Source organism: Rattus norvegicus, chromosome 7 (assembly GCF_036323735.1).
Source record: "Rattus norvegicus strain BN/NHsdMcwi chromosome 7, GRCr8, whole genome shotgun sequence".
NCBI classification, from domain to species: Eukaryota; Metazoa; Chordata; class Mammalia; order Rodentia; family Muridae; genus Rattus; species Rattus norvegicus.
Window position 1 is genome coordinate 88631837 of NC_086025.1, and position 13139 is coordinate 88644975.

Below are 13139 nucleotides of genomic sequence, written 5' to 3' on the forward strand. Positions count from 1 at the left end.
GCAGTAGCACATTGAGTCATCACCTGCGGCTCTTACAACCTTAATGTTGCCTTTTTTTTTTTTCTTTTGAGAAAGGCACTATGTAGTGCTGTCTGGTCTGGGACTTACTATGTAGACCAGGTTGTTCTCAAACTCATAGAGATCTGTCTGCCTTTGACTCCTGAGTCCTGGGATAAAAGGTGTATGTCACCTATCCAGCCCCCCCCAAATATTTCAAGTAATTGTATACAATACAGAATTTTCGAGGGAAAGAGAGCTTTCTTCTGTCAGTTTGTATTTGAGAGCGAAATACCCAGCACTCTAGGGATTTGCTTGCTTCTTATCAATTCTAAGCCACGTTGGCCCTCGTGTTTACCCTGAATGACAAAATATGCTTATTTTCCATTTCCCCTCTGTTTCCAGGCAGCTGTTGCACCCGATGTAAGAGGCAGAAAATAAGATGACGATTTTGCAATGCAAGATGCGGGCCTGGCTGATTTTGGCTTTTTTGGCAGTTGCTTATTTCTGCACCATCGTTCGGGGGCAAGGTAATTGAAAATCCATCCTACCCTTTGGGTCTGTCATCCTCACAATCTTTTGTTGGTACAAGTGTGTGTCCAGGCAGACAATCCAGCTGTTTTCATTTGTCAACCATTTGCTATATAGCAAAGGAGAACAATACTCCCAGGATCATATCACCAGAAACTCTGGGCATAGTCATTTTGTACTTGGTTAGGAGAGGCTGCCTGAAAAGGCGATCAGAAAATATCTTTGAAAATTAAAACTGCATGTTGCCAGGTCGGTTATATTGATAAATAGCAATAGCATATATGTATGTGTATCTTATTCCTGTCTTATTTCCCAGAGAGTCTATAATACATTATTCTATATTAATTTTTAGATATGTTAGCCGTTAGCCACCCTTTGTAGTTCTGGCTGGCCTGGAATTTTCTATGTAGAGACACTGCTGGCCTCAAATGTATAGAGACTTGGCTTCCATGGCTCCTGAACTGGGTTAAAGTTGTATGCTGTCATAACTGTGTATATTTCTATCACTTCAAACTTTGTTCTCAATTATACTGTCTTTTCAAAAACTGAACACAGCTTCAAATTGTCCAGGGTCTAGTAGATGTTGCCACCAATACGTGACTTTATTCTGATTTTTTAAAAGGGTTTGTGAAATCTACTCTTTGTGTTAGCAAGATCTGTACTGTTTTAAACCCCATTTCTTGTAAGTCTGAGGTTAACAAACTACTATCCATGGGCCACTGTCTGGATGAAGTTTTATTACATGTATATTTGCTTACATTTTGTGCATGGCTGCTTTTATGCCACAGTGTCAGAGGATAGTGGTCCTGACAGGTACTGTAGTTCTTCAAAGCCAAATATGTCTACTGTCTGGCCTTTTACACAGAATTGTGCTAGTCATGAAGTCTGTGCACATGGTATGCATGTACACCACGATAACTAGACAAATGCACAATCCTGCAGGAGCTCAGCGGCTGCAGCTCAAATAGTCATCACTAGAGCAAAAAGCACAAATGCGATAGGGGGGTTCCGGGAAGATACGTCTTGTATCTGGAGCTGAGGGTCGAAAGATTAAATGACTGAATAGCCACACCCTGCTTCTTTAAAGCTAGGCACACCTGTTTGGAACGGAAGTTGACTCTCTGCAAGTTCAAATAACTGTCGTGCGTGCACCTGGGGGCTGCCAGCCATATTTTCTTCTTTTTGGTTCTTTTTTTTTTTTTTCTCGGAGCTGGGGACCGAACCCAGGGCCTTGCGCTTCCTAGGTAAGCGCTCTACCACTGAGCTAAATCCCCAGCCCCGGCCAGCCATATTTTCAACCACTTCACTGAACACACAGTGAGTGGTTCAGGAGACAGATTCTGTTTGTCTTATCTACACTGGCAAAAGAATGTTTTTAGAGGTAACTTGGTCCCCAATTCCAGGATGCAGGATAGAGGTCCTTAGGAATGAAGCAAGTCACTGAAACGATCAGCGGGTGCCACCTTGGTTTTGATTCATTTAGAACCTGCTATTTTTGGAGTGACGTCACTGGCTGTAAACATTTCTTACCTAGTATCTCCAGAGGTGCACTGACTGGATTCACCTTGTCAGCCAGATTATTCTGTTTCAAATGAACGGTCATGGGACACAGTTTGTGTGTCTGTGATTAAAGAGCTAAGCTGAGTAAGGCTTTTCTTTTTTCTTATCAAGAAGCTTACCGGTTGCTAGGTAGATAAAGGTACTAACAGATAATATCAGCGCACATCCCATGGGGCTGGAGCAAAAAGCAAAGATTGGAAAACAAATTAGTGTTAGACTGTTGATAATTCTCAAATAATTTTATATTGTAGATGATTTTATATTGTAAATTGATAACGACACTACCTGTCCTTGTGACTCGTAAGGGGGTTTAGGCACTGGTGTGAGTGAGTAAGGTTGCCAGACTGCTAAAATATCAAATTGTTCATAAACTGGGTGTTAAAAGTCTGAAGCAGGCAATGTGGATGGAGAGAATACTGTGGCTGCATGAGGTAGAAGAGAAGGAGTTGGTTTGCTGATGAAGTGTGGAGGCAGGTAGAGGAGAGGGAGGCTAAGAGGTGACTCTAAAGCTTCTTGATGGAGACCTGAGTGGACAGGACAGCTGGCTATTTTCCTACCCCAACTGTTTGATTTCTGAAGCTCATTAAAAGCAGCCTTTCCTTAGTTTCTGAGTCTCAGCTACAAGGTATTTGTGGAAGAGATTAATAGATGAAAGAATAATTTAAGTGGAAGGTATTAAGTTCTTCCTTAGATAATATGTGGGGCCTGAAGCTTTCGGGAGGAATCCAGGTGGGGCTGGCAGGTGTGCAGTTGATGAAGTTCATAGGAAAAGATTAAGGCAGGAGAGCTTGTAGTTGAATTGTATTGTATTTTACAGTTAGCAGCTAGAGACCTTAGGGGCCCTAGAGATACTATTAGAGAGTGCTAGTTCCACGGAAAAAGCCAGAAGAACATTCTCAGACATGAGTTCAGTAGAATAAAAATGTCTGATTGAGAGCATCAATGAAAGAGAAAGAAGAAAAAAAGAAGAAAAGGAGAAAGAGGAGGAGAAGAGAAGGAGGAGGAAGAAGTAGAAGAAGATGAAGATGAAGAGATTACAAAAGCTCTGGGAAGAGTCAGGGAACTACATCTTAGAAGTGAAGTGTGGAACAAGATCCATGATGAAAGTTGTGTCTGCCTGCCTAATGTAATGATGGAACGGTGGTCTGCACATTCTGTCAGAACGTCACAGTAACTGCACTGGTTTCTAGCAATATTTACTTAGAATGATGATAAAGCAACTGCCACTTCAAATTCTAGGCAAGGCTGGATGTGGTGGCATTTGTAATCCCAGCTTGGTATTTCCAGCCACTCCACTTATGAAATTTACAGCAATAGTGCAGTTGATATCAGGAGGGACATGGAGGGGGTTCACAGAGGCAGGAGGATCAAGAATTCATCATCTTCACCTAAAGTAAGTTCAAGCCCAGCATGTGCTACATAAGACACTACCTCAGAAACAAAACAAAACAAGGCATGTGAAAGCGAAGATTTCTCACGTAGGCTTTATGTTACTTCATAGAGACGCCCATGTTAGCTCATGAGCGTGTGCTTTTTTGTGCTGTGAGTAGCCCAACATATTTGGAAGTTGAAAATATTTGCCTAACTGCAGTGTTGACCATCTTTATAATGGATCATGAAATTATAACATATTATATTATTAATGAGATTAAAAGAACTACTAGTATATCCTCCAGTTAAGTGTCCTACAAAATCTAACCCGCCCTATGCATAAATCAACAGCAATGGGCAACGCATTTAATAGAAAAAATGCATAAGAGAAAACCTAATTTATTTGTCTATTTCAGAAAAACAGCCAAAGTACTTCTTCACTTTTAAAGATTTTTTAAAAGAATAAAAACCATACATTATCACATCAATTTAGCTTCATAAACTTTGTTATTAAGGTAGGATCTTGTTATGTGGCCCAGATTGGGCCAGAACCCATAATTCTCCCACTTTAGCTAGAAATGCAGTCATGTGCCACCATGCCTATGCTTTGAAGAGGAAACTATTCACTATGACCTTGACTGTAGCATCTCTATCAGAAGTGATTTGTGATTGCAAAAAGTTTCAATTTTCTTTGGCCAATTCAAAATGTATTTACTAGTAGATAACATAGTGTCTCATTTAATCAAAATTGAAGTTATGGTCTTAAACTTGGAAAAGACTGAAATATTGACGTCTAGACATGCCACATGTAGGGACTAACTACCTTTCCCAATAGACAGTCCATCGAGATGAAAACACTTAGCTTCTGTCATTCCTTTTATCATTGGACTTGAGTTTTGGATTCCAGGGGTTGGAGTTGGGGTAAGGGTTGGGGATCCTGCTTGACCTGGCTTGAGACACCCATGTACTTCCTAACCAGTGAAGTGTAGCTGAAGGTCATGGGCACTGACATGCACAAGATGTCTCTGGTTGAACCCCTATGTAAAAACAGTGTTAAAGTAATTTATGAAAATATCTCATTAGGCAAATCTTTATATAATTCATCATTTCTCAAAAACAGCAACATTGCAAGTGAGTTGAGAAAGAGGAGAGAAAGAGGCAAGAGAGAGAGGCAAGTGAGAGGCAAGAGAGAGAGGCAAGAGAAAGAGGCAAGAGAGAGAGGCAAGTGAGAGGCAAGAGAGGCAAGAGAGAGAGGAAAGGGGGAGAGAGAGAGAGAGAGAGAGAGAGAGAGAGAGAGAGAGAGAGAGAGAGAGAGAGAGAGGGAGAGAGAGGAAGAGGGAGAGGGAGAGGGAGAGGGAGAGGGAGAGGGAGAGGGAGAGGGAGAGGGAGAGGGAGAGGGAGAGGGAAGGAGGTCATGGGGAAAGGAAGTTGGGAAAGAGCAGAAGTCTATCAAATGAGAAGCTAGATGATAGACTATGGAATAATAAAAAACTGCTTTTCCTTCCATGGATTCCTATGGGAAGATTGTCAAATTGTCCTGTTAACAAAGCACAGTGCAGCACAGCAAGACAAAGCCCCTTGTGCTTTTGGAAACAAGCCACAGTAAAAAGAAGATAAAAGTGGATGGTCTTCCTCATTCCCCTCTGGGGTGAAGTTCATGTACACACAAGTACTTTCTGTTAAGCCTAACTTCATGTCACTACCCAAAGGAAGAATCTGTTGGCTTCCTCGAGGCTCCCAGTGTGTGTCCCCAAACAAAACTTTACACTTGATTTTGCCCTTTTGAAAAGGTTAGGATTTGAACCGACACAGATTAACTTTTTAATCAAGTTCACTCAAGCACTTACTGGAAGTTGAGGACGGCACATATGAAATGGGAAGCACGTCCCTTTTGCTTGCAAAGAGGAAAAAAACCACATAGATTCTTGTTCTGTGAGATAAGAGCAATTATTTTTCTATGACTCTTTACAGTATTTCTGTCAATTTTGCTTGCCCTGGCTTTGGCTTGAGTCCCAGTGCCTTCCAAAGGAAGAGGCTGGGGGTGCAGAAGGAGCTAACTTTGTCTTAATTAACGTTCATTCTTTGCAATGTGTTCCCCCTCCCTGAAGGCAAAAATGTGTGCTTTGCATCTATCCAAAGATTTTTGTTTTAGTGATTGTCAGAATATAGAGGCTTCTGTTGGAGTTCAATGTGACCTGGCTTTTCACGGTTGTGGTGGCATGATGTGTTCATAGGGACTATTTGTAAATCACAAAGAGTTGACCCTTGCTTTTGTTGTGTCACTGGCTTCATCCTTTGTTTCCTTGAGGAGGCCTATGGAAGGCATATCTCCTTGGGTTCTAGACGAACATCTGCATTTCATAAAGAGGATACACAGTCCATGCGGTTCTCATTGTTCTCTGTTGGCAGCTTAGAAAATTAGCTGTTGGCTAAAGAGAGGCTGAGGACCATGAACTCACACAGTATTCAAAGGAAAATAGCCTACGCAGGAAATCTACAGATGTCTACTGTCTAGTCTAGCTATCCTGAATGCTGTTAGTTTCGCTGCTTTCCCTGAGATCTCAGCACACCTGGCATGTTAACAGAGTCCACTGAACCTCTCAGAATTGGCTTAGCTCAAACCCACACCTGCTTGTTGTCCCTTTCCACTTCATGGGTCCCAGGTAGGCCGATTTCTCACCAACGCATTCATGCGAAAGCTTGTCAGAGATAAATGTAAACCCCCTGATTTGATTGAGCTCAGAAATGTTACCTCAAACTCTTAATTCGTATTTGTCACATTCCCCACAAGAATAGAAATGCAGTCACATGTCAAAGACTGAAAAAATACTATCTACGTTCCTTAAAATGCTGGGTACTAAAAAAGTTGTTCTTTTGATAAGTTTGTATCTTCCCATTAGCCAGAATATCAAGTTGAAACTCCAAAACTAATGGTTTTGTTGTGCTGTAAATAGCACTTTCTATTTATGCATGATTAAAACAAGTCTAAGGAGATATTGTTCTTGAGAAATGTCCTGTGCTCATTGATTCCAAATGCCTAGAGAATTGTAGAACAGTGTCTCAGTCAGGGTTTCTACTGATGTGACAAATACCAGTCAAAAGCAACTTGGGGAGTAAACGGTTCATTTCAGCTTACAGCTCTCAGGTCATCTCAATGAGGGAAGTCAGGGCAGGAACCCAAGGCAGGAACCTAGAGGGAGGAACTTAAGCAGAAGCCATGGAGGAGAGACGATTACTGGCTTCTTCCTCATGGCTTGGTCAGCCTGCTTTCTTATAGCAGAATTCAGAACCAGCAGCCGACAGATGGCACCACCCACAGTTGGGTCCCTCACATCAATAATTAATCAAGAGAAATGCCTGACATACCTTCATATAGGCAAGTCTTATGGAGGCATTTTCTCAATTGAGACTCTCCCCCTCCCAAATGAGTCTAGCTTGGGTCAATAGCTCATTGCGACTTTCTGTAAAGAACTGAAGTTGGGTCTCCTTCAAAAACAGTACCATGGATTTCTTGTGGGTCAGAACTTGTGACCCCTTGTGTGTGAACTTGAACAAGGTTTTCAGTTACTGTTCCTTGGTTCTCTTATCCTAAAGTCAGGCAAGTGATATATTTTAGTGAGGATTTAAATGAGTTCTTAAAGCCCATCATGAGTTAAAAGGAGAGGAAGGGGAAGCATTTTTTGGTAGGCCACTTGTAGTATTGTGTCAATTAGTCTAACGTTATAATCGAAGCTTTGTAAAAAGTGTCAGTTCTTCTGAAAGCTAAGAAAGTGGCTTTGGAAGGCTTGGTCATTCAGTTTAGTCTGTTCAGCTAATCAGTGACAAAACTGGAAAGCAAACCAATGCCTGAGCTTGTATTATACCTCATGTCTTTTCAGAACATCAGCTTCCTTCCCCAACACTGGGTCCCAAAGTTAAAAAAAAAAGGCACAGAGTGGGTAATGGGTGTGACATTTCTGCTAACAAATACTTTTTTTTCCTGCATTTTTGGATTTTTTTGTTTACATTTTTCCCGTCTTTATTAAATTGTGTATTTCTTATTTACATTTCAAATGTTATTCCCTTTCCCGGTTTCCAGGCCATCAGTCCCCCAACCCCTCTATATGGGTGTTACCCTCCCCACCCCTCCCATTACCTTTTCCCCCAACAATTCCCTACACTGGGGGTCCAGCCTTGGCAGGACCAAGGGCTTCCGTTTCCACTGGTGCCCCTACAAGGCTATCCTCTGCTACATATGCAGTTGGAGCCCTGGGTCAGTCCATATACAGACTTTGGGTAGTGCTAACTAATACTTTTGTTTAGATATTACTAAGTAAAAGTGTTCATGCTAAAGAGCTTCTTTTTGAAACCCTGGAGCATTTACAGAGGGTTCTGAAATGCATTCTGAAGTTTTAATGACTTACATGAAAGTAAAGAGATCTTAGCACTTTTTGACAGTTCTGAAAAATCAAATGCTATGGCCTGAATTATGATCATGTGCTACATACCTGACATGGGGTTCAGATTCTCCAGAAGAATTGACCAAACTTTAAAAAACACAATCATCTTGCATTTGATCCTGAATTTCTTAATGATCACTATCTTCAGTGATTGATTTACCGTTTTAGAATTTTCTCTCTCTCTCTCTCTCTCTCTCTCTCTCTTTCTCTCCCTCCCTCCCTCCCTTCCCCCCCTCTCTCTCTCTCTCTCTCTCTGTGTGTGTGTGTGTGTGTGTGTGTGTGTGTGTGTGTGCGCTTATGAGTGCAAGTGCCTGCCTGTCAAGGTCAAAAGATGCCATCAGATCCCCTGGAGCTGGAGTTACAGGTGGCTTTGGGTCCCCTGAGACAGGTTCTGAGAACTGAACTTGGGTCACCTTCAAAAGCAGTACCTACTCTTAACCACTGAGCCATGTCTCTAGGTTCTCTCAAATGCTTTAAGATGAATATTTTATGACCATAATATGCCTGGAATACTTTCCTCCAATATTATATTATCAAAACCATGTGATTGTCACAGGGGAAAACTTGAAGTCATACATGCAATGGTCTCTATAGGGTAGAGAAGTTTTCATGTTCCAAGTAGAAAACACATCCTTGACACATAATGAATTCTGCAAGATTGGCTTCAATTTCTGAAGGAGATGTAGATACTCAATTTTATTAATTAATTAATTAATTAATTACTTTACACTCCTATCACTGTCCTCCTCCTGATTCCCCCTCTCACAGATTAGATCATTTCCTTATCTCCCCATCCCCTTCTCCTCTGATGGGTTGGGAGTCCCCCTGAGTATCCTTCCACCTTGGCACATCAACTCTCTGTGAGGCTCAGCACATCCTTTCCAACTGAGGCTAGACTAGGAAGCCCAGTTACAAGAACATATCCCACAGACAGGAAGCAGCTTTAGGAATAGCCCCTGTTCCAGTTGTTCAGGACTCACATGAAGACCAAGCTGCACATCTGCTACATATGTGCAGGAGGCCTAGGTCCAACCAGTGTATGCTGTTTGGTTGTTGGTTCAATCTCTGAAAGGCCCCAATGGTCCAGGTTAGTTGGCTCTGTTGGCCTTCTTATGGAGTTCATATCCCCTTTAGGCCCTTCAATCCTTCCCCCAACTTTTCCATAATAAAGATCCCTAAGCTTCATTCAATGTTTGACTGTAGGTATCTGCATCTGTCTGAGACATCTGCTGGGTGGAGTCTCTCAGAGGACAGCCATATTAGACTCTAGTCTGTAAGAATAGCAGAGTATCATTAATAGTGTCAGGAATTGGTGCTTGCCCATGGGTAGGTCTCTAATTGGGTCAGTTATTGTTTGGCCATTTCCACAGTCCCTGTTCCATTCCCCCATCCTTACATTTCTTGTAGACAGAATAAATTTTGGGTTGAAAGTTTTGTGGATGTGTTCATGTTCCTAATATTCCACCGGGTGTCCTGCCTCTTCAGGTTTCATATCCCCACTGTCGTGAGTCTAAGCTAAGGCCACCCCTTTGATTTTTGGGAGCCTCTCCTATCCCAGGTCTCTGGCATGTCCTTGAGATGTGCCCATCACCCACCTCCACTAGTTACAGAGTTCTGTTCATTCTCCTGGCTATTTGGCCATCTCTCCTACCTCTCCCCACACCTGATCCTGAATCCCCTCACTTCCCCTCCCCATCCCTTCTCCCACCCAGTTTCCTCCCTCCAGCTGCCTCCTATGACTATTTTATTCCCCCTTCTAAATGAGATTCAAACATCCTCACTTGTTCCTTCCTTCTCGTTAGCTTCTTTGGGTCTGTGGAGTGTTGTATGGGTATTAAATAATCAATTTTAACCCCATGTCATAGGTCAATGCTGTTTGACAAAGGGGTATCCCTTGAGAGAAAAAGCACAAGCTTTCACATTTGTCTCATTTTGCTCTCTGATTGACTCATTATTAGGGTTGTAGAAAGAACATCTTTCAAGACTGATGAAGTCTTATGTATTTTTGGTTATGCTACATTGACTCTGTAATTTAAATTTGAAATTTTCATATTTGTTTTTCTTTTTCAGTGGCTCCACCCACAAGGTTAAGATATAATGTAATATCCCATGACAGTATACAGATTTCATGGAAAGCACCAAGAGGGAAATTTGGTGGCTACAAACTGCTCGTGGCTCCTGCTTCAGGTAAAGAAAACTTGCTCTATTCTGTTAGGAACTTTCTATGTATGGATGGTCAAGAATATGTAGTGTTGGATGTTGCTTTAGGAGACTATGTGAAAGACTTGGTTTAATTTAGTTTTGAATTTGACAAATTCTCTTCTCATTAAGGAAATAATGTGGCTCTTGGGCTTAACTGTGATTAATTCTTCTCTAGCTAAAATTTCCCCCAAATTTAAAACCACTAAAAATAAAGATACCACTCATGTTTAAGTAAAACACTTTTTGATACATGTACACTGGTAGTTTGAATATGCCTGGCCCAGGAAGTGGCATTATTTGGAGGTGTGGCCTTATTGGAGGAATTAAGTCATTGTGGGCATGGGCATTAAGACCCTCTTCCTAGCTGCCTGGAAGACAGTTTTCTCCTAGTGGCCTTCAGATGAAGATGTAGAACCATGCCTTCCTGGATGTTGACATGCTTCCACCTCACTAATAATGAACTGAACCTCTGAACCTGTAAGCCAGCCCCAATGAAATGTTGTCCTTATAAGAATTGCCTTGGTCATGGTGACTGTTCACAGTAGTAAAACCATAAGACAGATACCATAAAGATATACTACACCTACGTGTACAATAGTTGTGCTTGTAAGTCATTATTAATCAACTTTATAAATCATACTTAGTAATCAAACATCAAAATTATAATCATCAACTAGACATTTTGAAAATAAATTGCACCGGGAAATATATAGATCAGATAGACTTATTGATCACTACATAAAGGTGTGATATAAAGTTGTGATTAAATTATGGGTGAAGTCTCATGTTTCACACTTCTATTATACAGATAAATTCAACCAAAGAAGGGAATGTAGGGGAATTGAATGAGTGTCACGGAGCCACAGAGAGTCAACCCTGGATTTGTTGATTTCTAATTCTACTTCTGTTACCCATAAGTAGTAAAGTCCAGGCAGTTTATTTAGCCTCTCAGGGCCTCATTTTCTTATTGTGTAGAATGCAAGAAACATTATCACCATCCCCATGGAAGCATTCTGAGATTGCACATAGTATTTCTCAGAAGCTCATATGACACACAGAATATGAGATACAGCCCTATACTTCCAGTCAGTCAATAAACTGTAGAAAAGAACCCAAGAGATTCCTGTAATATTGAAGTTTGGGAAGTTCTGACTGTGATGACCAAAGGACCTGAACAATAGACATACACACAGCAGTGCTACCATAGAGTGATTGCTCAGGACGGTTACCATGGGAACACTTCATGTTATCTCTCATCCTCAGACACAAGTACATAATTTCTCCGTAATTACATCATCACTTCAGTGCATCAGTTACTTTTCTGCCATGACAGAGTGTCCTGCATAGGCATTCAAGGGAGAAGAGATTTATTTTGGCTTCTGGTTTCAGAGGTTGAGTCCATGGTTACTCTGTCCATCATAGCAGTGGCCATGTGTGGCAATGGACAATTGTCTGATTCAGAGTCGACCTGGAAGTGGGCAGGGAGAAAAGGGGATGCTGCCACTTCACTGCTCTCTCTTTTCTCCTTTGATTGCGATTTGGATCCCCAGCTCATGGGATGCTGCTGCCACCCATATTTAAAGATTTTTTTTCTTGCTCAGATAATTGTCTACAGATACATAGGGACAAATGTATACAGAGATGTACCCCACCTGCCTCTTTTGGGATCTGGTCATCTTGACAATGAAGACTAGCCATGATCTGCACCATAATACATGTTTTTGTAATATAATTATAATGGGTGATGAAGAAGGGCATATAAACCTGGACTTCTTTCTGTTGAGGACCATTTCTCAACTGATTTCATGGTCACAAATGTGTAATCTTGCCCATTATTAGATTTAGAAATCTCAGAAAAAATATAGGTAGATAAAGCACCCAGCTTTTAGTTTGCTCGTTAATTTTAAGTGTTGCAGACTTATTCCTTTGCCACCTTATGGAACTGGGGAATTCCCTATGTCAGGTCTTGGAAATACTTTCTTAGTCAATCAGTGTTTTAATTTCTATAGGTTAATTGCTAATTATATTAAATTGTTAAGCACTCCAGACACACATCACTGAGGAATCACACTGACTCAAGTGCTTTGTGAACCAAACCTCACCCGTGATTATCCAATTCCCTCTGACACAGTGCACTCAAACACTAAGTGCCTAACTTGTTTAAATACCTCCACTGACAAAAATTGTGAGTAAAATTATTTCTTAATGAATAATTATGTTATCTACTGTTCTTATTAGACTGGCCAAAGTCAATCAGTCAATTTAGGCTCATTATAATCTACTTGATTAAACACAGCAAATAAAAGAGTAATAAATGCATTTAACTGCAAAAAGTTTATGGACATTTTAGCACCGTGAGTCATGGTCCAGGTCTTTTTTTTATGTCGGCCTTTCCCAAAGAATGTTCCATGGTGTTCTGCAAGGCACCAATAGCAATTACACAACCAAACGAGTTAATAGTCAAATAAATTTGGGAAGTGCTGGCTTAGATAGACTTTAAAGCATCATTTTTTATTATTGCAATCTTAAAATATTTCACAAAATGGTACATCTGTCTTCTAAAGAGAGACTGTAATAATCAGGTTTTTCTAAAAACTTTTTTAGAAAAGTATAAATTACATAACATTTGTGCATTTTATAACAGATTTTTTTGAAACTTAACTTTTATTTATTTTTTTAAATCTTTTTTTTTTATTAACTTGAGTATTTCTTATATACATTTTGAGTGTTATTCCCTTTCCCGGTTTCCAGGCAAACATCCCCCTCCCCCCTTCCCTTCCTTATGGGTGTTCCCCTCCCCATCCGCCTCCCATTGCCACCCTCCCCCCAACAATCTAGTTCACTGGGGGTTCAGTCTTAGCAGGACCCAGGGCTTCCCCTTCCACTGGTGCTCTTACTAGGCTATTCATTGCTACCTATGAGGTCAGAGTCCAGGGTCAGTCCATGTATAGTCTTTAGGTAGTGGCTTAGTCCCTGGAAGCTCTGGTTACTTGGCATTGTTGTACATATGGGGTCTCAAGCCCCTTCAAGCTCTTCCAG

The 13139-nt window shown here is 41.0% G+C and overlaps 1 protein-coding gene across 3 annotated transcripts in view; it reads left to right on the forward strand.

Moving 5' to 3' along the window:
* The window catches only part of Col14a1 (collagen type XIV alpha 1 chain), a 215113-nt gene that overhangs the window by 20010 nt on the left and 181964 nt on the right, over positions 1-13139 (forward strand). For 2 of the 3 annotated variants that reach the window (XM_039079205.1, NM_001130548.2), the window contains exons 2-3: positions 403-527; positions 9969-10085. In XM_039079205.1, coding sequence (XP_038935133.1) covers positions 440-527; positions 9969-10085 — 205 coding nt within the window. In that variant the 5' untranslated portion in view covers positions 403-439. The remainder of the gene's footprint in view (positions 1-402; positions 528-9968; positions 10086-13139) is intronic. The other variant, XM_039079204.1, reaches the window with a different exon arrangement.